The sequence below is a fragment of the Paroedura picta genome, chromosome 15 (genome assembly GCF_049243985.1).
Source record: "Paroedura picta isolate Pp20150507F chromosome 15, Ppicta_v3.0, whole genome shotgun sequence".
NCBI classification, from domain to species: domain Eukaryota; kingdom Metazoa; phylum Chordata; class Lepidosauria; order Squamata; family Gekkonidae; genus Paroedura; species Paroedura picta.
Genome location: NC_135383.1, coordinates 26478092 through 26499219, shown reverse-complemented (window position 1 = coordinate 26499219; position 21128 = coordinate 26478092). Strand labels below are relative to the sequence as shown.

Here is a 21128-nt window from a genome sequence, read left to right as displayed (position 1 = left end):
TGGCTGACCCTCTGTGACCTTACAGCAGCTAAGCCAATTGGGACTGAGAGGCAGAGAAGATAGAAAGGAATAGATGGTGGCACAGGGTCAAGCCAAGGTATCTTGCTATTTTAAGTCAAATCTGCGGTGCCCCTGCAGAAGGAATAATTAACTCCACGTTTGCTTCAGTGGGCACAGTAATCTGCTACCATGAATTGTAAGGCTGGCTGTGGGTCAAGGCTACTGTGGCTACAGCATCTGTCAGGGGTGATGGCTGTTCCAAGCACCTGGAGGCTTCTTGTCCCTTCTGTTGAAGGCTGTTGGTGAACTGGATCACTTAATACAGGGGTCGTCAACCTGTGGTCCTCCAGATGTCCATAGACTACAATTCCCATGAGCCCCTGCCAGCGAATGCTGGCAGGGGCTCATGGGAATTGTAGTCCATGGACATCTGGAGGACCACAGGTTGACGACCCCTACATCAGGATACGGAATACTGCTTTTTGAATTGTAATAAATTCTATTTTTATATGAGTTATATTCTGCCTGTGCCATTTGCTGAATAACTTAAAATAATGATTTTTTAAAAAGGGGAATTATCTTTTTATTTTGTTTTGTTTTCATTATTTTTATTATTTTGTTTTGTTTCTGTGCTCCTATAACCTATAAAAAAAAATCAAAATCTTCTCCCTCTCTCCTGTGATGTACGACAGTTCCTGCATGCAAATGGATATAATTTGTTTATGTTTTATATAATTCATGGGTTGGGCTTCCCTCCAGTTTGAGGAAGACAGGATCTACCGCCACTTGGAACCCGCACTGGCTTTCCAGCTGGAGCTTAATCGAATGCGCAACTTTGACCTCACTGCCATTCCATGTGCCAATCACAAAATGCATCTCTACCTGGGAGCAGCGAAGGTCGAGGCAGGAGCCGAAGTTACGGACTACAGGTTCTTTGTTCGGGCGATCATCAGGCACTCGGACTTGGTCACGAAGGTGGGCTTTGCTAGCGGATCCTGTGATGTTATACCAGGCTGGGGTGGGATGCAGCATAGAAAGGAGGGCCTGCATTGCATCAAGGTGTTTAGGAGTACTCCATGAATGGTCTTCTGGTTTTCCTGCAATGCTTCCAGACGTCCTGTGGCACTCCTGTTGGTGGGGGCTGCTCTTGGATTTTATCCCACACTGCTTTTGTCAGGTGCAATGTGGGACTTCCCTGTAGGGAATAAGTGGCAGCTATTGACACGAATGGGAGATGGGATATTACCAAACCCCCATGTGGCAGAGATAAAACTGTTTCTGCCCCAGGTGATGCTAAAGTCTGTTGATGAGTTGGGCTTAAGTCTCTCTCAGCTGTATTCCAGACCAGAAATTTATGTACAGGAGAGAAGGTACCGAGTCCCACTTTAATCTCACTGTTTCTCGAGACGTAATTCTCACCAGCAAGACCAAGGCCCCAAGTGGTCAGGTGGGTGAGATCCTTTGTCTCAGTGAAGCATCAGAGGAACTGCAGATTGTTCTTGTAAACAGCCTGATAACCCCAAGTCCATCAGAAGCAAGCAAAATAATGGACAGGTAATCTTTCCACAGGAGGCATCCTTTGAGTACCTACAGAATGAGGGGGAGCGCTTGCTTTTAGAAGCCATGGATGAGCTGGAGGTGGCTTTTAACAACACAAACGTGCGCACAGACTGCAACCACATATTTCTTAACTTTGTACCCACCGTTATTATGGACCCATCTAAGGTATGTTGTTTAGTCTCCTACCTGGGAGGGAACAAATACAGGGAGATCAGTAGATCCTGTAGGTTATGGCAGCGTGGGAAGAGAGCTTAGGTAATTAGAAATTCTGTATCTAGTGAACCAAAAATGTAATGCTGAAATCTGTACAAAATGTGTTGAATAGTATTTATAGAATTTTAAAAAATTGGGATTGCATTCACCAAGCTGATAGTTATCAAGGAATAAAGTCAACAATTTTAAGTATCTGCATTTGGCAGTGCAGGAATAGAGTAGCAGCAGAAATTGGGGTGGGGTGGGGTGGGGGTGGGGAGAATCTAAAAAAAAATAGAACATTTTGTCAATGCCATCCCTTATTTTGTTTATTGCACTCTTTACAATTGGGGATTAAAGTGACCCCAAGGTCAGCCAAGACCAGGTGTACCCCCGGCCCATTATAGGGGGGCACAGACATGAGATCTGCGGAATACTTTGCCAGACTTCCTAGTGTGTGCAATTCAACTTTTTTCTGTTAGATATTGAAAGTGGAAAGGAGCAAAATGTTTTCTGGAAACCCTGTTTTGCTGAGTCACTTTCCTTCTGCTTCCCAGTTTACCTTTATGCTGATCATTCTCCAAGGAGTTAATGGCAGCGCATGTGGCATTTTATCTTTGCCACGACCTTGTGAAGTAGGAGAGGCTCCCAGGGACAGACTGGCCCAAGGTCAGCCAGAGAGATTCACAGCAGAACAGCTCTATGGCACATTAAGTATTGCACATCCACTTCCCATCCTATCTTCAGAGCTATGAGAACTAGAAACTTGTTTTTGAATTTGTTTTGCTTACGGCTTCAGGTAGTAGAATATTTTTTTTTACTATACTAGAATTCTTGCAAAGTAATAAAATTCTCCTCACCCTGGCAGAAAGGTGACTTAGCACATAGTTGCCAAGTGTGTACTTTCCTGTATCCATATAGTGGTGATGCAAGTGACATTTGGTGCTATTTCTCTCTGATTCTCAGAAATGCTCGTGGCAAAGTCACTAGAGACTTTGGGGCCGATGTTTATGCCACCAAACCAAGGCTAATGAGTGAGCAAATGCAGATGTCGAATCCTGAAAGAGCCCCTTCTGGCAGGCAGCACTTTAAAAGCCATGCCCCTGAAAGTGCTGAAAGAATGGGAAACAGAGGGTTAATTCTCCAGTGAAGCAGAATGGACAGGCTGCTCCAAACACTCTGATTGGACAGCAACAGCTGTGAGGGAGGTGATTTTGGAGCTGGAGGGTCAGCTTGGGTAGTGGTTAAGAATGCACATTTCTAAGCTGGGTTTGATTCCGGGCTCTCCGCCTCCCCTCCCTCACAGGGTGTCTGTGGGGGAGAGGAAGGGAAGGCAAATGTAAGCCACTTTGAACCTCTTTCAGATAGAGAAAAGCAGCATATAAGAACCAACTCCTTACTGCAGACATGGAATAGATATAAAGTTAGGTTAGAGAGGTATACCCCACTTTGGATTTCTCCTAAAGAGATAGTTAAAAGACCAGAAAAGAATATGAGAGATCAGTGGATTAGATACAGAGATATTTTGACTAACTCAAAAGAAGGTACTAAAATGTTGAGGTGGGAAGAAACGTCTGAGGCAGTGGATGGATGGTTTCAGTACCATCAGTTATATGAATGTTTTAAGAGAGACAAAGCAACGGGCTTTAGTTTTGAGAAATCCAGATTTGAGTTAGAGATATTAGACAAGGATGAGAAACTTATATCAAAGGCTTATAAAATGCTACTAGAGTGGGACACAGAAATGGAAAGTGTTAAATTAGTCATGGTTAAGTGGGCCAAGGATCTAGGCTATCCAATAGATATGGAGACTTGGGAACATTTATGGAAGAAACAAATTAAGTTCTCAGATAGTTATGATTTGAGGGAAAATTTTTATAAAATTTTTAGGTGGTACTTAACTCCATCAAAATTGGCAAAATGGTCTCAGGATATTGACAAGAGATGTTGGAAATGTAAGATAAATGAAGGCCACTTTTTCCATATGTGGTGGAGCTGCCCCAGGATGGTTAAATTTTGGAACAAAATATATGTAGAACTTAAGAAAATGCTGGGTGTTAACTTCAAAAAGAAACCAGAACTATTTCTATTAGGTATAACGAGAGATGAAATACCTAAAGAATTGAATATATTGTTATTGTATGCCATAACAGCAGCCAGAATGGTGGTAGCAGAAGTTTGGAAAACAAAGGAGACCCCATCGCTGGAGGATTGGAAAATGAAATTATTGGATTTTTCAAAAATGGCTAGACTCACAGCATTGTTTAAGGACACAGACTTAGAAAAGTATAAAAATCAATGGAGACCATTTTGGAATTATATGGGGGAAACATATATAAATTTGGAGTGGGAATTCTCAGTTGAGATTTAAATAGGAGGTTCAGAATTTGTTTATTTGCATCTGTCTCAGTGTACAAAAATTATACAATATGTTGTATAAAGTGTTACTGGAAGTTTAACCATGTTATATTGGAAGACTACAAGATTTATGTTATTATGGAAAGGTATTATTAATAAAATTACTAATAAAATTTTAAAAAAAAAGAACCAACTCCTCTTCCTCCTCCTTCATGCTGGAGGGAAGTTATTCTGATTATTATTCTAATAGAACCTGCATCCAGAGAAGACCAGCCTGCGCCTTAGCAAACTGTGGGTTTAATGTGGCTTCGCATTGGTGCTCCCAAATATCCCCCATTGGGTTTGCCACAGTTTTTCTAAGATAGAGTTCTGGGACTGCCGGTTAAACAGGTGGTTTGGGGAAGGCCAAGTTTCGGTACCAAGGGTGGGAAGCCTGGCCATCTTTGGGAGACCCAGAATACATTGCAGGAAAACTGTGGCTACACAGCCCACTTCAGAATGAAGACGCTGGGGATCTTCTTGGCAACATGAGCCGTTTGTTCTCTGCCCACAAGTAACTTACTCTGCAGAGTGGCCGAGCAATGGCTCATGTGCTCCCCGTGCTCAAGGTTCTCTTCCCCTCCCTGCTGTTCAGATTGAGGAGTCTGTGCGGAGTATGGTGATGCGCTACGGCAGCCGCTTGTGGAAACTGCGAGTCCTGCAGGCAGAGCTCAAGATCAACATCCGGCTGACGCCCACCGGCAAGGCAGTTCCCATCCGGCTCTTCCTGACCAACGAATCAGGCTATTACCTGGACATCAGCCTGTACAAGGAGGTCACCGACTCCAGGACTGCCCAGGTACAGCATGTCTCCCACAGGGAGACAAAACATTCTCTGACTCATTCCCCCCGATAGTTGCTTTGTTGTCATGGTTGTAAGAAGGGAAGTTTTATGGGGGTTTTATTGTGTTTTACTCTTTTATTATTGTAAATCGCCGTGAGCCCACTATGGAATCAGCGGTATATAAATTGAAACAACCAACCAAACAAATAAATAAATATGTGATGCACGACTGGCATGAATGTATTCGGAACCTTTGCCTGCTTAGCATCTGGGAAAGCCAAGACTAAGAGGGAAACCTGTCCCAAAAAGATCACAAGTCTGTCTTTGCGGGCAAATGCAGTCTGCTACAAAGTGACAAAGTTCTGCGGCAGACTCGGAAAAGGCTGACTCCGCCCCCTTTCCCAAACACTTACAAGGAGGCTTGTGATGTTCCCCAGAACGTCTCATGAGAGAGGCCTCCAGGCACAGAGCAGGCGGAATGTCCTGGGTGGTTGATGGGTGGAGTAGGCAGGGGGGGTTGGTCACTTCATTTTGTGCAGCAAGAAATGTTCTTGGCTCCCAGATCCCAGACCAAAGAAGGAGCCAATGAGAATAAAGGGGTGGGCTCTACTTGGCATAGAATCATAGAGTTGGAAGGGGCCACACAGGCCATCTAGTCCAACCCCCTGCTCAACGCATAGAGAGAGCCAGAGCAAGGTGGTTGAATGAAATCTCACCCATGAACATTATTATCACATTTATATTGGGGTTGTGTTCTCTTTTTTAGATTATGTTCCAAGCTTATGGTGACAAGCAAGGACCGTTGCATGGAATGTTAATTAACACTCCATATGTGACAAAGGACTTGCTCCAGTCCAAGAGATTCCAGGCTCAGTCCTTGGGAACAACGTATGTCTACGATATCCCTGAAATGTTTCGACAGGTAAGGGCTGCGTAACTAAGCTGTATCTGACAAACGGCCCACCTAGTTTGGTGCTGTTGACTCAAGAAGGGGCTAATTCAAAATGGTTTGGGGAGATTTACCTGTATGGTGTGCAGTAGGTGGCTTAGTCCCAAAGGTACCCGTTGGCCTTAGGGATGTGTGCTCCGCCTCAGCTTGGCCGCCTCGGTGATCAATGAAGTCTGAGGCCTGAGGCGGCATGTAGGAGGCCAGCACCATGGTGTGGAGAGGAGGGGTGGTGGTGTATCAGCCGGCGGCCGCACACAAGCCTGTGTCTGCATGCAGCTGCCAGCTGGTGCACTGCTGCCCTTCCTCTCCACGCCATGGCTCCGGCCTCCTACGCACCGCCTTGGTCTTCGGTGATTGCTGAGGCCGCCAAGCACACATCCCTCTGCTTCAGGCCCACCCCCCCCTCCTTTTTTTCAGGTTGCTGCGGTCATAGTCCTACAGTATTGCTTATTAAACATCTCTGTTTCATTATTATAGGAAAAGGAGCACTTTCACTGACAACTCCTCTTGGAGTTCTTGATTCACTTTGAGAAATTGGGAGGGAGGGTAGGAGAGATGTTTTTATTTATATATTTCTGACTCTTATGCAAACAAATGTCCTTTTGCTGCCTCCCACCTTTTTTGTTGTTGGATTTTTTAAGGCCTGAGCCTTCGGGGAGGGCGGTATATAAATCTAAATAAATAAATAAAATAAATAAAAAAGGTAGCGTTTCCATTTTGAAGTGTTTTTTGGGAATGAAGAAACTGTGGTGGGAGCAAAATGGGGCAAGGCAAGAAGAGGAAAGCCCCCTCCCCTCCCACTTTCCTGTTCCAGAGAGATGCTTGTTGTTGGATTTTTTAAGGCCTGAGCCTTCGGGGAGGGCGGTATATAAATCTAAATAAATAAATAAATAAAATAAATAAAAAAGGTAGCGTTTCCATTTTGAAGTGTTTTTTGGGAATGAAGAAACTGTGGTGGGAGCAAAATGGGGCAAGGCAGGAAGAGGAAAGCCCCCTCCCCTCCCACTTTCCTGTTCCAGAGAGATGCTCGAGGCACTCACCTTTCCCCTCTTTTCCGTGAACGGGACGCTGGGAATGCCCACGGGCCCTTCTGACTCACAGGATTGTACATGTGGCTCTTTCCAGAGCCTGCTCGATGGAAATCCCGGTGAAGTGTAGGATCACATCCAGGCTGGTGCTGCTGAGGCTGGCTGGAGCTGGACATGCCGAGCGGGTCCCCTTCCTCGGACCGGCAGGGCCTCCTTGTCCCCGGCTTTCATGCTGCAGTCAGTTGATGATCTTTGTCCGCAGCAACAGCAATTTCTGTTTATAATCCCAGTGCTGGGAATAATGTATTTTTTTCCAAAGCAAACATGTTTTTTTTCTCTTCTTCTTCTCTCTAGTCTTTGATTAAACTCTGGTCTTCCATGGACGAACTTGCAGTTCTGCCAGCCCCTCCTCTGCCTTCTGATATGTTGACGTATACAGAACTGGTGTTGGATGACCAGGGCCAACTGGTGCATATGAACAGGCTGCCAGGAGGCAATGAGGCAAGTTGTGCTGCTTTGTTATCCGCCTTCTCCCTAATACTTTTAACATCCACTGTGGGCAGCTGGATATATTTGGCCTTCAGGCTTTACATCAGGAAGTCCGCTGGAGTTCAGCCTAGGCCGGGAGTCCCTGTAGTCGGGGCTTGCTGCAGGCACAAGACTTGACTTGGGTGGGCCCGGCTGCCGTGTTCTGTTGCAAGCCCAGCAGGGTTGTCCGGGGTTCGTACTTGGATGGGAGACCATCAGAGAAGTCCAGGGTTGCTACGCAGAGGCAGGAAACGGCAAGCCACCCAGCTACTACCCAGGGCTGACCGTGCTTAGCTGCTGAGATCTGGCAGTGTGGCCAACCACTAAGCACGGTCAGCCCTGGGTGGCAGCTGGGTGAGAGACTGCCAGCGCATTCCAGAGGGGGGGGGGTACAGAGAGGCAGGCAATGGCAAACCGCCTCTGTTGGTCGCCTGCCTTGAAAACCTTAGGTGGGGGTCAGCAGTCCAGTGCCTCTTGGCAGCACTTTCCCCCCACCGCCTGCGTGTAAGAGAAGCCTGGACCTTCATGGCGTGGAAGTAAATTGTATCTCATTAATCAAAAGGTTGTCTTTTTTTGAGCCCGCTGCCACCCCGTATCATGGGTAGATCACATCACTGACGCCACTGCCATTGTATGTTAAAATTGTGTTTTTAGGAGAATATAAGCCTTTATTGTTTATGTTGAGCTTCTGGGGAAAGGTGGGGGTATAAATGTAAAAATAAATAGCGTAAAGAAGAAAGAGCGAGTCAAGGGAGAAATTGGGAGTTGGGGGGGGGGGAAGAGGTAAGAAGAGTTTAAAATACGTTGGAGGGTGAAAGAGGAATGGCCAAGCCCCTGGTAGAAGCTCTCGAAAACTTGTGGTTGGCCCATGTATGCGCAGTTCCCACTGTGGGGTTTTGGGGAGACAGTGGAAGAAGAGAGAGGGAGAAAGGGACATGGGGGGAAGGAAGAAGGTGTGTTGTGGAGGGTTGGGTGTGGGTTTCATATGGGGAGGTGGACTTAGCAGGCGGATCCTGGCTTGAGAAATGCTTAAATATTTCTGGACTCAACCAAGATCACCTTAGGCCCAGCTTGCAAACCTGCCAGATGGGCATCTCCTTGGCTCATGCGTAATGAAAGCAGGGCAAAAGACAGGCTTGTGTACTCTGCTTCTCCTTCTGGGGCAGAGCATACTTAGGTTTGCTGAGAGAGATGGCCCTGCAAGTATATACTGTGACCCTCTAAGCCAGGAGGCTGGGTCTGGATGGGTCCATGGCTCAGCGGTGGAGCTTGCAAATGGTCCCAGGTTCAATCCTTGGCATCTCCACTTACAAGGGAAGGCCTGAGATCTTGCATTGGGTGTTTTTTTGAATGTTTCATGTTTTAAACCTCTTGGAACATAGTTGGAGAAGTGTGGCACGACTGTTTTTGATAGGCATGTTTGAAGAGTCCTGCTGGTTCAAACCAAAGGTCCATCATCTTGTGTTCCGGTGTGACTCGCCAAGAACAGCCTGTCATTGTAGTTTACCCAGCATCTTCCGCTTGGGAGCGTACTCCTGTGCATGGAGGTTCAGTCCAGATCTGTCTCACTGGAGCCTGAGCCCCACTAGAGCGTCTTGTGTAAGTTGCTGCCTCTCACTCCCTAGCCCTCGTGCTTATTCGGTGGTCATGTGCCTGACTAAGACCCGGGAGACCGAGGGTGGAATCAGTGAGAACTTGCTGTGTGACCAGGGGCTCCTCACATGCTCTCAGCCTAAACTACATCACAGGGTTGTTGTGAGGATCCAGTGGAGGAGGATGCTAATTGCTTTGGGTCTCCAATGGGGAGAAAGTAAATAAATGAAGGCTGTAAATGTAATTGGCATTCCTGTTTAGCCCTGTGAGTTCGAAAGCTGGCACTGCAACAGAATTGGTTAGCTTTTAAGGAGCTGCAGGTCTCAGTTCCATTTCTGCATATGGAGTGTGTGAAATACTTGTGTAAATACTGAACTGTTAACATTGCCCAGAAGGGTAGATAGAAGAAACCCCCATCTCAGCTAGTCAGACCCATGCCTGGCAACGGGTCAGTTGGGCAGTCTTTTGCCCAGGGAAACATGAACAGAAGTGGTGTCCCCAGGGCGTAAGGCACAGTAAATGGCCCGGCTGCTGTTGAGGGAAGGCAGGTTTTATTTTGGAAGGTCTATGTATATGGACAGGAATGGGTGAATTTAATTCAGATGACTATCAGGTATACTACTGTGGACAATAATCAAGCAGAAGAAATGGAGTAGCCTTCATAATCAATAAGAGAGTAGGAAAAGCAGTCTTGGGATACAATCCCCAAAATGACAGAATGATCTCAGTTCGAATCCAAGGCAAACCATTCAACATCACAGTAATCCAGGTCTATGCCCCAACCACTGCTGCTGAAGAGGATGAAATTGACCAGTTCTATGAAGCCCTACAACACCTTCTAGAAGCAACGCCAGAAAATGATGTGCTTATCATCATGGGGGATTGGAATGCTAAAGTAGGAAGCCGAAAGATAAACGGGATAACAGGCAAGTTTGGCCTTGGAGTACAAAATGAAGCAGGGCACAGGCTGGTAGAATTTTGTCAAGAGAATACAATGGTCATAGCAAACACTCTTTTCCAACAACCCAAGAGACGACTCTACACATGGACATCACCAGACGGTCAACACAGAAATCAGATTGACTATGTGCTCTGCAGCCAAAGATGGAGAGGTTCTATACAGTCAGTAAAAACAAGACCAAGAGCTGATTGTGGTTCAAATCATCAGCTTCTTGTTGCAAAATTTAGGCTTAAATTGAAGAAAGTAGGGAAAAGCACTAGGCCACTCAGGTATGAACTAAATCATATCCCCGACGAATATACAGTAGAGGTGACAAATAGATTTAAGGAATTAGATCTGATAGAGTGCCTGAAGAACTATGGACGGAGGTTCGCAACATTGTACAAGAGGTAGCAACTAAAACCATCCTAAAGAAAAAGAAATGCAAGAAAGCAAAATGGCTGTCTGAGGAAGCTTTACAAATAGCTAAGGAGAGAGGGGAAGTGAAAGGCAAGGGAAGAAAGAGAAAGATACACCCAATTGAATGCAGAATTCCAGAGAAAAGCTAGATGAGATAAAAATGCCTTCTTAAATGAACAGTGCAAACAAATAGAAGAAAACAATAGAACGGGGAGGACCAGAGATCTTTTCAAGAAAATTGGAGATATGAAGAGAATGTTTCATGCAAAGATGGGTATGATAAGGGACCAAAATGCTAGGGACCTCATGGAGGAAGAGGAGAAGAAAAAAAGGTGGCAAAATAGAACTATACAAGAGCGAGCTTAACATCCCTGATAACCACAATGGGGTAGTCACTGACCTGGAGCCAGACATCCTGGAATGTGAAGTCAAATGGGCCTTAGGAAGTCTGAGCAACAATAAAGCTAGTGGTGGTGACAGCATTCAAGTTGAACTATTCAAAATCTTAAAAGATGATGCAGTAAAAGTGCTACACTTGATATGTCAGCAAATTTGGAAAACTCAACAATGGCCACAGGATTGGAAAAGGTCTGTTTACATTCCAATCCCAAACAAGGGCAATGCCAAAGAATGTTCAAACTACCGCACCATTGCACTCATTTCTCATGCTAGCAAAGTTATGCTCAAAATTTTACAAGCTAGGCTCCAGCAATATGTGGACCGAGCACTTCCAGAAGTACAGGCAGGATTTCGAAGAGGCAGAGAAACTAGAGATCAAATTGCCAACATACGCTGGATCATGGAGAAAGCTAGGGAGTTCCAGAAGAACATCTACTTCTGCTTCATTGACTATGCTAAAGCCTTTGATTGTGTGGAGCACAACAAATTGTGGCAAGTTCTTAAAGAGATGGGAATACCAGAGCATCTTATTTGTCTCTTGAAAAACTTATATGCAGGTCAAGAAGCAACAGTGAGAACTGAACATGGAATCACTGATTGGTTCAAAATTGAGAAAGGAGTTTGGCAAGGCTGTATACTGTCGCCTTGCCTATTTAACTTGTATGCAGAGCACATCATGAGAAAGGCGGGATTAGAGGAGTCACAAATTGGGATCAAGATTGCAGGGAGAAATATCAATAACCTCAGATATGCAGATGATACCATTCTAATGGCAGAAAGTGAAGAGGAACTAAAGAACCTGTTGATGCAGGTAAAGGAGGAGAGTTCAAAAGTTGGCTTGAAACTCAACATCAAGAAGACAAAGATCATGGCATCCGGCCCTCTCAATTCCTGGCAAATAGATGGGGAAGAAATGGAGATAGTGACAGATTTTATTTTCCTGGGCTAGAAGATCACTGCAGATTAGGACTGCAGCAAAGAAATTAAAAGACGCTTGCTCAAGGGGAGGAAAGCTATGACAAATCTAGACAGCATCCTAAAAAGCAGAGACATCACCCTGCCAACAAAAGTGCGTTTAGTCAAGGCTATGGTCTTCCCAGTTGCAATGTATGGCTGTGAAAGTTGGACCATAAGGAAGGCCAAGCGTCAAAGAATTGAGGCTTTTGAACTCTGGTGCTGGAGAAGACTCTTGTGAGTCCCTTGGACTGCAAGGCGAACAAACCGGTCAGTCCTAGAGGAGATCAGCCCTGCCTGCTGCTTAAGAAGGCCAGATCCTGAAGATGAAATTCAAATATTTTGGCCACCTCACGAGAAGGAAGGACTCCCTAGAGAAGAGCCTAATGCTGGGAGCGATCAAGGCCAAAAGAAGAAGAGGATGACAGAGAATGAGGTGGCTGGATGGAGTCACTGAAGCAGTCGGTGCAAACTTAAATGGACTCCGGGGAATGGTAGAGGACAGGAAGGCCTGGAGGATCATTGTCCATGGAGTCACAATGGGTCGGACACAACTTCACAACTAACAACAACAATGTATATGTATTGTTGTTTGTGTGCGTGCACGCATGCACCATTTCTCCTTTGTGTGTGTGTGTGTGTGTGTGTGTGTGTGTATGTATGCTGTCATTCTGACCGTTTCTCTTGCTGGCATTCCTGGCTCATTGGTTTCTTTTACATTTCATATACACAGTTGACCCCAAAATAGCACTTAAAACTGCCCAGGTTTATCAGGAGAAATGTGGTGTGAGGGGTTGAAGAAATGGTGCGCAAGGTAGACTGGGTGAGTCTGGTCAGTACGAGGGGGAAATGAATCAAAATGAGAATTTTCAGAGTGAAGCAGTGGGGAGGACCAGTTCAGAAGCACGTCTGCTTTTAATTGCTGTCCTCCCCATCCTTCCGTTGTGAAACCTTCACAAATTTTATTTCCCCTCTAACACCAGCCCAGGCTCTCATGCTGTATGAAGGTCTCTCTTTCTCCATGCTCCTTTCTTTCTCTCCCCCGTCCCTTCCCTTCCCTTCCCTTCCCTGCTCATGTTCTGCATTTGGAGTGGTTGGAGGCCAGGGGAGTAGCAAAGCATCCCAAGGGAGAGAGCTGTGTCATGGCTGAAATTACTGCTGCCGAGCTGCCTGGGCATGAACGTGTCGTGTTTACTCTGCCAGTATGAATACAAATAGTCTTATTATATGGAACCCTGTACCCGAAGACCAACCATTCTCAAGCGCCCTTTCTCTGTGACACACACACACACACACACACACACACACACACACACTCTTCTTTTAACCCTCAAATTACTGGCTGTGTGCTTTGGACTCTGTGTGTGCTCTAAACTGCCTATGAGCAAGACATTCAAAGGAGAGGCAGTCTTTGGTGCCTGAAATATCTGGATTTTTGGGTTTTGTTCTAAGCCATCCAGTGAGATTTTCCCCTTTTCCCATAAGGTGCAAATTGCACATACAGTATGCTGCATTATCAAGGATTTCAGCATCTAAATTCTCCTGGTGGCCAGTGAATGTGTGCATTTCACGGATGAGAACAATGAGGCTATGGGAGACAAGCCTCCTTGCTCACTGGCAGTTTTATGCAGCAGTTTATCCCAACATTTTTGTTCATGGGTTCACCCGAGTGAAGTGGTTGCAGCACAGTCAACTGGGCTAGTTGTTTTAACAACTGGGGGAGGAGGGAAGTCCTTGGTGGGGTGGGAATTTCTGAGATGAGCAAGATGTGGGGAGGAGCCCTGGCTTTAACCCAAGGTCCACCGGGTGAGGAGGAGCTTGTGCAGCTCTGCCATCCACTTAGGTGCTAGACCACTTCCTGGCCTCAAGGACTGCCCATTTGTGATGAACCTGTCCAAGGTTGGAGGTCCAGCTTCCTCAGGGGACATGACTGCTCTCAAAGTCACCCACCTTCCTTTTCTGTTGAGGAACCTGCCTTGTGAATGCCCTTCAACAAACCTTCTACCTAACACCATCACACTAATTTTTTGGACTCAGGCTAGAGTTTTTTTCTAAAAACAAATTAATCTAAGCTTTCCTAAACAGGTACCTGGGGGAGTTCTCTTCAATTGCTCGGGAACCAGGGATTTCAGAGATTTAAAAAACTTTTAGATCCCTTTTTGCTTGTTTTCTTTGTTGGGATGGATTTTCTGAATGCTCTTTATGGTGAAAGGTTTTTTGGGTGGATGATTTAGAATCTACATGGAATATTATTATTGAATTTTAGAATCATAGAATCATAGAGTTGGAAGGGGCCATACAGGCCATCTAGTCCAACCCCCTGTTCAACGCAGGATCAGCCCTAAGCATCCTAAAGGAACTTTTAATGCAACTTTAAGTTATTTGACATTGTCTTAAACTGATGATATATATTTTTTGGGGGGGAATACATTTCGGATAGTAGTGTACAAATATATAAAATCAATATCACTCAAAATTAAATTGATTCTATCTGACTTCACAGTAAGCGTGCTCTAATTTTAAATCTGTGGGTTGAATGCAGCAGTAATTTCTGCCTAAGGAAGGAATTTGCATCACTATTGCACCATTTCATTCCCCCTCTTGCCCCACTGCAGTCCAAACTACCCAGTGATGTAGGGGCACGGGGGTGCGGGGTGGGGACACCCTTAGGTGCAGCACAAGGGAGGAGTCAGAGATGTGCAGTGGGAGAGGGGAACTGGTAAAAATCATCCCTCCCTCCCATTTTCTGGGAGTCTTCTCACAGGATCCAGGCCGTTGGCCACAGTGCAGTCTGTTTCAATGAAAGAGATTATTTAGGAACGCATTTTTTCTAGACCTGCAGTTGCAACTAGAAACTACTGTCATAAAGTGATTATGACAGCATGTGCAAATGCATGTGTGGTACAGGCATGCTCATTAAAGGTACATCTTGGAGGAATGGATGTACAGCAGCAACACATAAGACCATCCATCTTTCTTATGAAGCACAAGGCACCTCACAGAATTGATAAAATAAAAATAAGTCAATAGAAAAACCCAAATTTAAAATCACAGTTCAGGACGTGCTAATACAGCAGTCCTAAATAAAACTGGCCACATCTCCCTAGGGACTTTGTTTCACCTTACCAAAGGCATGGGTTTGGTCAGTGCTGGAAGAAAGGCCGGGTCCTTTACAAAAGCAGTCTCCAGCCCTGCTGGTGCAAAGATTAGCTTGGAAGGGCCCCGTGGGCAATGCTTGCTGCAATTTCAGGAGCCAGAAGGAGACTTTGGGTGCAGAATTCCTCTCCTTAGAACCAGGGTACATTGCAGAGTTATCTTGCGTGCAGGTGAGCATGTTTGGGACTGCTCAGTGCTTGGATGGGAACCCTCCTGTATGGGGCATTGACTGCTGTGAGATGGAGGAACAGCAGGACATAACAAATAAAGGCATTCAATAAATAAATACGTTAAAATGAATACATGCATTCTTTAAAAAATCTGGGTTTCCTGCCATGTAATGTGTGGAACTCCCCTGATACTGAAGATGTGGCTGAAAATTATGTTATGGGAGAGAAGTATAAAGCCGGGGGAGGAAAATGGAAGGAGGAGGGTTGGATTAAAGGATTTTTCATTGATTCATCATTTGCTTTTTAATGTATCAAGTGGAATGATTAATCGATTAAATAAATGTGAACTGTTCCAACTCCTCAGATGGCTGATCAACTAATTGGTTCTTTAACCTCTTGTCTTTTAACTATTTGGGGGTGTGATTGGTCAAATGTTACGTTTGCTTGCACGTCATTGAAGTAGATTTTTGGAATTTGTGGGAATGTTGTGGTTTAAATTAATGCACAACTGCTGCTCATTGCTAGAAAGAAAAACCCATCTTCTTCTCTTTGTCACTCACTGCAATAACGTATCAGAAAGGCAGCCTCTAAAATGAAGCATTTGTCTAATTTTGACCCACATTGCTTACGACGTGCCACCCGTAGTGAAGTGTCCATAAAGCTGCAGTTGCCTGTACTGATTCAGGAGATTGCAGCTCCAGTATAATTTAGCACCGCACAGGTGGGCTCTGAGACCAGCAAGTCACGGAAGGTAGCTGCTGCCCCCCCCCCCCCAACAAGGGTCTCTTTGGCTGCTGGAGCCCACAGAAATTGCACGGGGCTTGTCCCCTCTCTTTGTGGGCAGCACTTTGAACTTCCATTCCAGATCTAAAGTTCCAAACAGGAGAGAATACTAAAATGAACTTACAGCTAGGATTGTGTTTGCTGGCTCATAGTGGGTTGTATCAAGCAAGAATATGGCCAAAGAAAGTCTTGTAAACTGTTGTCCCATCAGTCTGAAAACGCAAGGAAGTTGAGGGAGAGAAATTAGGACTATTGAATGATAGAAGTACAAGCAGGGGACCTATGATTCTATGACTTGTGGGGCCACCTCTTTTTCTCCTCCTCCACTACTTCTTGTTTCCCCTCTCTGTCACCCTTTCCCCGTCTCCTTCTTCCCGTCCCCATCTTCAGCTTTCCCTCCTTTTGTGGCCCTGGCAACATCTCCCCAGGGGACAGTGCACTCCAGTTGCATGACACTGTGGGAAATCTTTTTCCTGAAAGGGTGCCTTCACAGCCCTGAGAACAGGCTTGATGTTCTGTGTCAGGGGCTGCCCTTGGTGGCTTTACTGCAAATGTTATTGATGAAATTGTAGCCAACAGTATTGGCTGAGACCCATGACTTCCCTACTTGCCTTTTTGGTACTTTTCTTTACCACACAATGCATCCCTTGAACACCGAGATCTTGGAATTAAATTGTGCAGACATATTACATGGGCAGTTCTACATTTCAAGTTTCTCAAGGGGGGAGGAAGCTGCAAAGTAAATTAGAATGTGTATTGCAGGCTGTAAAATTGGAATAACAGTTGGTCAGTCAGTTTACCTTTATTGGCATTCAAAGGTACAACATGAAAACCCTAAAATCTCAACAAACCAAAAATTTCCACATAATCACCAGGTAAAACCAAATTTAAAACAGACGAATTAACACAATGCACAGTTAAAAATTGACTTTAACTGAGTCAGCTTTCACCAAAACGTTTGTATCCTCAGTAGTAGTTTCAGGATTGCCATGGTTCAGTAGATACTGAGACACTCTTCACCAAGGTTTGTAAAAGTTGGCATTTTCAAGTCAAGGTACAAATCTGCATTTCAGGGTGTGAATCTGAGCTCAAAATAATGTTGCCGAGTTATTTTATGGTTTGTTTTAAGGTTACTGATTTTATTGTATATTTTAAAATGCTGTATGCCTCCACGAGCCAGAAACCCCTGGAGAGGCAAAGTATCAAACAAACATACAAACAAACATGGTAGCATGAGGCCATATGGCACTGCAAGACCAGGGGGTATTTAATACCATGTATTAAATAAAGTCTCTTGCTTGAGCACTGGGATAGTGAGAGGGGAGTATGTTTTTCGTTGACATTCTTCATTTGAGTGTCAAATACCAATTATCTTTTCCTGTTTTATGGGGGTGGGGTCATGAAGAGATTAAAAAAAGAAACATTTTCATGTTTTCTCAAAAGTAAAGACCAGGGTTTTTCTAGTTTAGATCTGAATCAATAGCTAATCAAAGGATGAATAAGGAGAAGTGCAGAGTTCTTCATCTGGGTAAAAAAAATGAGAAGCACGCATACCGGATGGGAGAGACACTTCTGGGTAGCCATGTGAGTGAACAAGATCTTGGGGTACCTGTGGACTGTAAGCTAAACATGAGCTGGCAGTGTGATGTGGCAGTAAAGAAGGCGAATGCTGTCTTGGGTTGTATGAGAATCGCAAGATGTCCTAGTCCTGCTGTATACCGCATTGGTCTGCCACATCTGGAGTCCTGTGTGCAGGTCTGGAGGGCTCCCTTCAGAAAGGATGTGGACCAAATGGAGAGGGTGCAGAGGAGAGGGATAAGGATGATCCAGGGCCTGGGGACCAAACCCTATGAGGAAAGGCTGTGAGGGACTTGGGAATGTTCAGTCTGGAGAAAAGGAGGTTGAGAGGGGACAGGGTGGATCTCTTGAAGTATCTAAAGCTGGTCCCTTGAGGAGGGCAGGGAACGATTCCTGTTGGCAGCAAAGGACAGGACCTGCAGAGATGGGTTTAAACTGCGTGTAGAACGGTACTAGCTAGATACCAGGAAAAACAGTTTACACACAGTAGTTGAGCATTGGAACTGGTAGTCTTCAAGCAGCGGCTGGACGGATACTTATTGAGGATACTTTAGGCCGATTCTGAACTGATCAGAGGGTTGGACTAGATGGCCTGGGTGGCCCCTTCCAACTCTGTGATGCAAGTATGGCTTATTTATCTATAATGTAAAGATGGCTTGCAAATATTTATCTGCTTGTGCCTGAACAAGTCTAGTGTCATTTTCAGCTTTTGACACTAGATGTCACCGTTCTTCTTTCGCAGGGTGCTCCCGTTCAGCACAGAGAGAGGAGGTTGTCTAAGGGCCTGTTCTAAGCCGTCTCCTTCTTGGTGTGTATCAGCATTGCTGGACGGAATTAGGATTTAGGATTGGATTGGATTTTGGGGTTGGGCCAGAGGATGAATAGTCTTTGGGCACGTGAACCTGTTGCCCTGTTTCGATTGAGGCAGCTCTCCACTTGGCCAGTGCTTGGATGGGCGGCTACCCTGGCAAAACCACTTCATTTCTTGCACTCGGAGGACTTTGAACTTCCTGAACGGGAAGAAGAATAATGGGAAGAGGGCTCACAATATTGTCCTGGCCAAGCAGCTGTTGGCTCACTTGATGCCAGCGCGGGAGGCTACCAGGAGCCTTTCTTTGTCCCTTCCATATGAAGTGTGGCAACAGCCATGAAGTCGCTTTTAAAAGACAGATCTACAGATGGAGATAGGTCTGTCGACAGCTGGTGCTCACAGTAGATAGTCAGACTGGCCATGGTGACCAAAGGGAGCGTCACCATTCACAGCCACTAATCCTCTGGATCTCAGAGCCACGAGGCAACTTCAGGAGAAGGCGTGGGTCTGTGTGCCCTGCTGTGGACTCTGCAGGGGAACTGGCTGGCCGCTGCGTGAGGCAGGGGGCAGGACTAGAAGGGCCCTTACTGGCCTAACCCAGCAGGGCTCTTCTGATGTTCCTAAGTTTTATCATGGGCTCCTAGCCCTGGGGGCTGAGGAGAACCTCCCAGTTCTCTGAATCCCAGAGCCAGGAGGCAACCTCAGGAGAAGGCCTCAGCCTCTATGTTGTTGGCTGTCCAGCAGAACTGGTTGGCCCCTGTGAGAGACAGGATGCTGGACTAAATGAACCGCTGGTCTGATCCAGCAAAGGTCTCCTGATGTTCTTATAACTGGAGCCTCCAAATTCGGAAGCATCTAAATGCCAGGTGCTGGGTGCAAGCAATAGAGGAGGGCTGTGTCCTTCTTGACCTGCTTGTGTGCTTCCTGCTGCCTGTGTAGAATATAGATGGACTCTTGGTCTTAACCGAGACCATGTCTTTTAGAAGACATGATAAGACAGGGTCGGGCCTCCATGTACAAAATGTACATGTCTGAATACCAGGTTTTGGGTGTCCTACCGGGAGTGGGGGATGTCCTGGCGTGCCTGTGGCCTCTGGCTGACCAGAGTTGGGAACAGGATGCCCTAACAGATGGATCTTTGGTGTCCCCAGGCATGGTTCTTCTAATGAGGCTCCTGGAGAAGACACAATAAATACAACAGTAAGTGTTTGTACATATAGAAAGCCCTTCTGCTTAGACTGCACTGTGCTCACTAGAGGCCATCTAAATCAGGGGTGGGCAAACTGCGGCCCTCCAGATGTCCATGGATGACAATTCCCATGAGCCCCTGCCAGCATTTGCTGGCAGGGGCTCATGGGAATTGTAGTCCATGGACATCTGGAGGGCCGCAGTTTGCCCACCCCTGGTCTAAATAGTTGTTACCTGTTGCAGGGATGCTAACATTGGCTGCAGACCCTGAGAACAATGCCTCTCTGCTCCAAAGAGGGTCATGAGAACAGACTAGTCCTTCCAAGTAAATGATCAGGGTGCTTGAAGATGGAGAAAGAAATTACTGCACACTTTTATCTCTTGGAGAGGGAGGGCAAGGAGAAATATTTGTGCCACACTTAGAAGGCCAGTTGACTGGATCACAATCAGGCAGGGAGGGTATTTGAGCATTAAGCGTCCGTGTATTTAATTAAGAACATAAGAAGAGCCCTGCTGAGTCAGGCCAGCAGTCCGTCTAGTTGAGCATCCTCTCTCACGCAGGGGTCATTCAGTTTCTCTGACGGGCCAAAAGCAGGGCCTGATGTTGCCTCCTGGCTCTGGGATTCAGAGGTTTGGTGCCTCTGAATGTGGAGGTTCTCTTTAGTCACCATGACTAGTGGCCACTAATATATCCTTCCTCCATGAATCACTCTAATAGTCTTTAAAAGATGTTTCTTTCTGTGGTCATCGGTACATCCTCTGGCAGTGAATTTCACATTTAAACCACTCTCTCTGATTCCCTCTGCAGAATGCCTGGGACAGTTCATTTGAGTGCAGACATTACAAGAGTTTTGAGCATCCCCAACCCACATAACTGCATATGGCAGCATGGATGGATTTGCCTTGGCTGTCATGGGCAGAGGAGAAGTCTCCTGCTTTGGACAGCTGCTGCACAGTGAATGTTCCTTTGCATGGACTCTTCTGTTGACTCTGAAATTCTTACAATTTGAATAAGGCGTAGGTTCCACCCCCTCCCATGTGACACTCAAACAACCCGTTTCCTAAAGATCATTATTTAGGAGAAAGTCCCGCGTGTGCCAGCACTGAAAAGGTTATGGCTAGTCCATGTTTATGAATTTGCTATTGCAGCTTTAACATGGGACCTGCTTGCTTGTGTGTGTTTGTGTGTCTGTGGAGTGGAAATGTATGTGCAGAATTGCATAAAAGCAACAATGCAGGTAGGGTATTATGCATCCCTCTCCTTGTCTTGCAATTCTGTCTTGCCATTGTTGCCCAGGGAGCAAATGACATCCCAGCACAGAACCCTAATCACAGTTTGGAACATCAGAAATAATGATTGCTTCTGATCGGAGGCGATGAATAATTCATCTGGTTTGATTTTCCCATCCCGGCCAGTGATACCTTTCAGGCCAAATGGGTTTCTACAGGAGAATAATGGCCTCACTTCTTATGGAAATCCTGTGGCACACATCATTTCGCCAACACGGGAAAACAGTTAAATTAGACTCTTTGCATCTTCAAGATCTATTTTCCCTCCCATCCCTGCCCTTTTCCATTCGCCTTTTCTGTTGTGGTGGCTGCACCGAAGCAGCCAATTTGTTGTTTGGAAAACACCCGCCTGCCTTTCTGTCAGAATTACCTCTGGGCCTGGAAATAGATCTTCCAGCCAATGGAAGG

At 45.7% G+C, this 21128-nt stretch overlaps 1 protein-coding gene across 10 annotated transcripts in view; it reads left to right on the top strand.

The window, feature by feature from the left end:
• The window catches only part of ACACA (acetyl-CoA carboxylase alpha), a 252188-nt gene that overhangs the window by 136552 nt on the left and 94508 nt on the right, over positions 1 to 21128 (top strand). For all 10 annotated transcript variants that reach the window (XM_077312781.1, XM_077312780.1, XM_077312776.1 and 7 more), the window contains 5 exons: positions 760 to 975; positions 1570 to 1725; positions 4745 to 4948; positions 5700 to 5855; positions 7265 to 7411. In XM_077312781.1, the coding sequence (XP_077168896.1) occupies positions 760 to 975; positions 1570 to 1725; positions 4745 to 4948; positions 5700 to 5855; positions 7265 to 7411 (879 nt within the window). The remainder of the gene's footprint in view (positions 1 to 759; positions 976 to 1569; positions 1726 to 4744; positions 4949 to 5699; positions 5856 to 7264; positions 7412 to 21128) is intronic.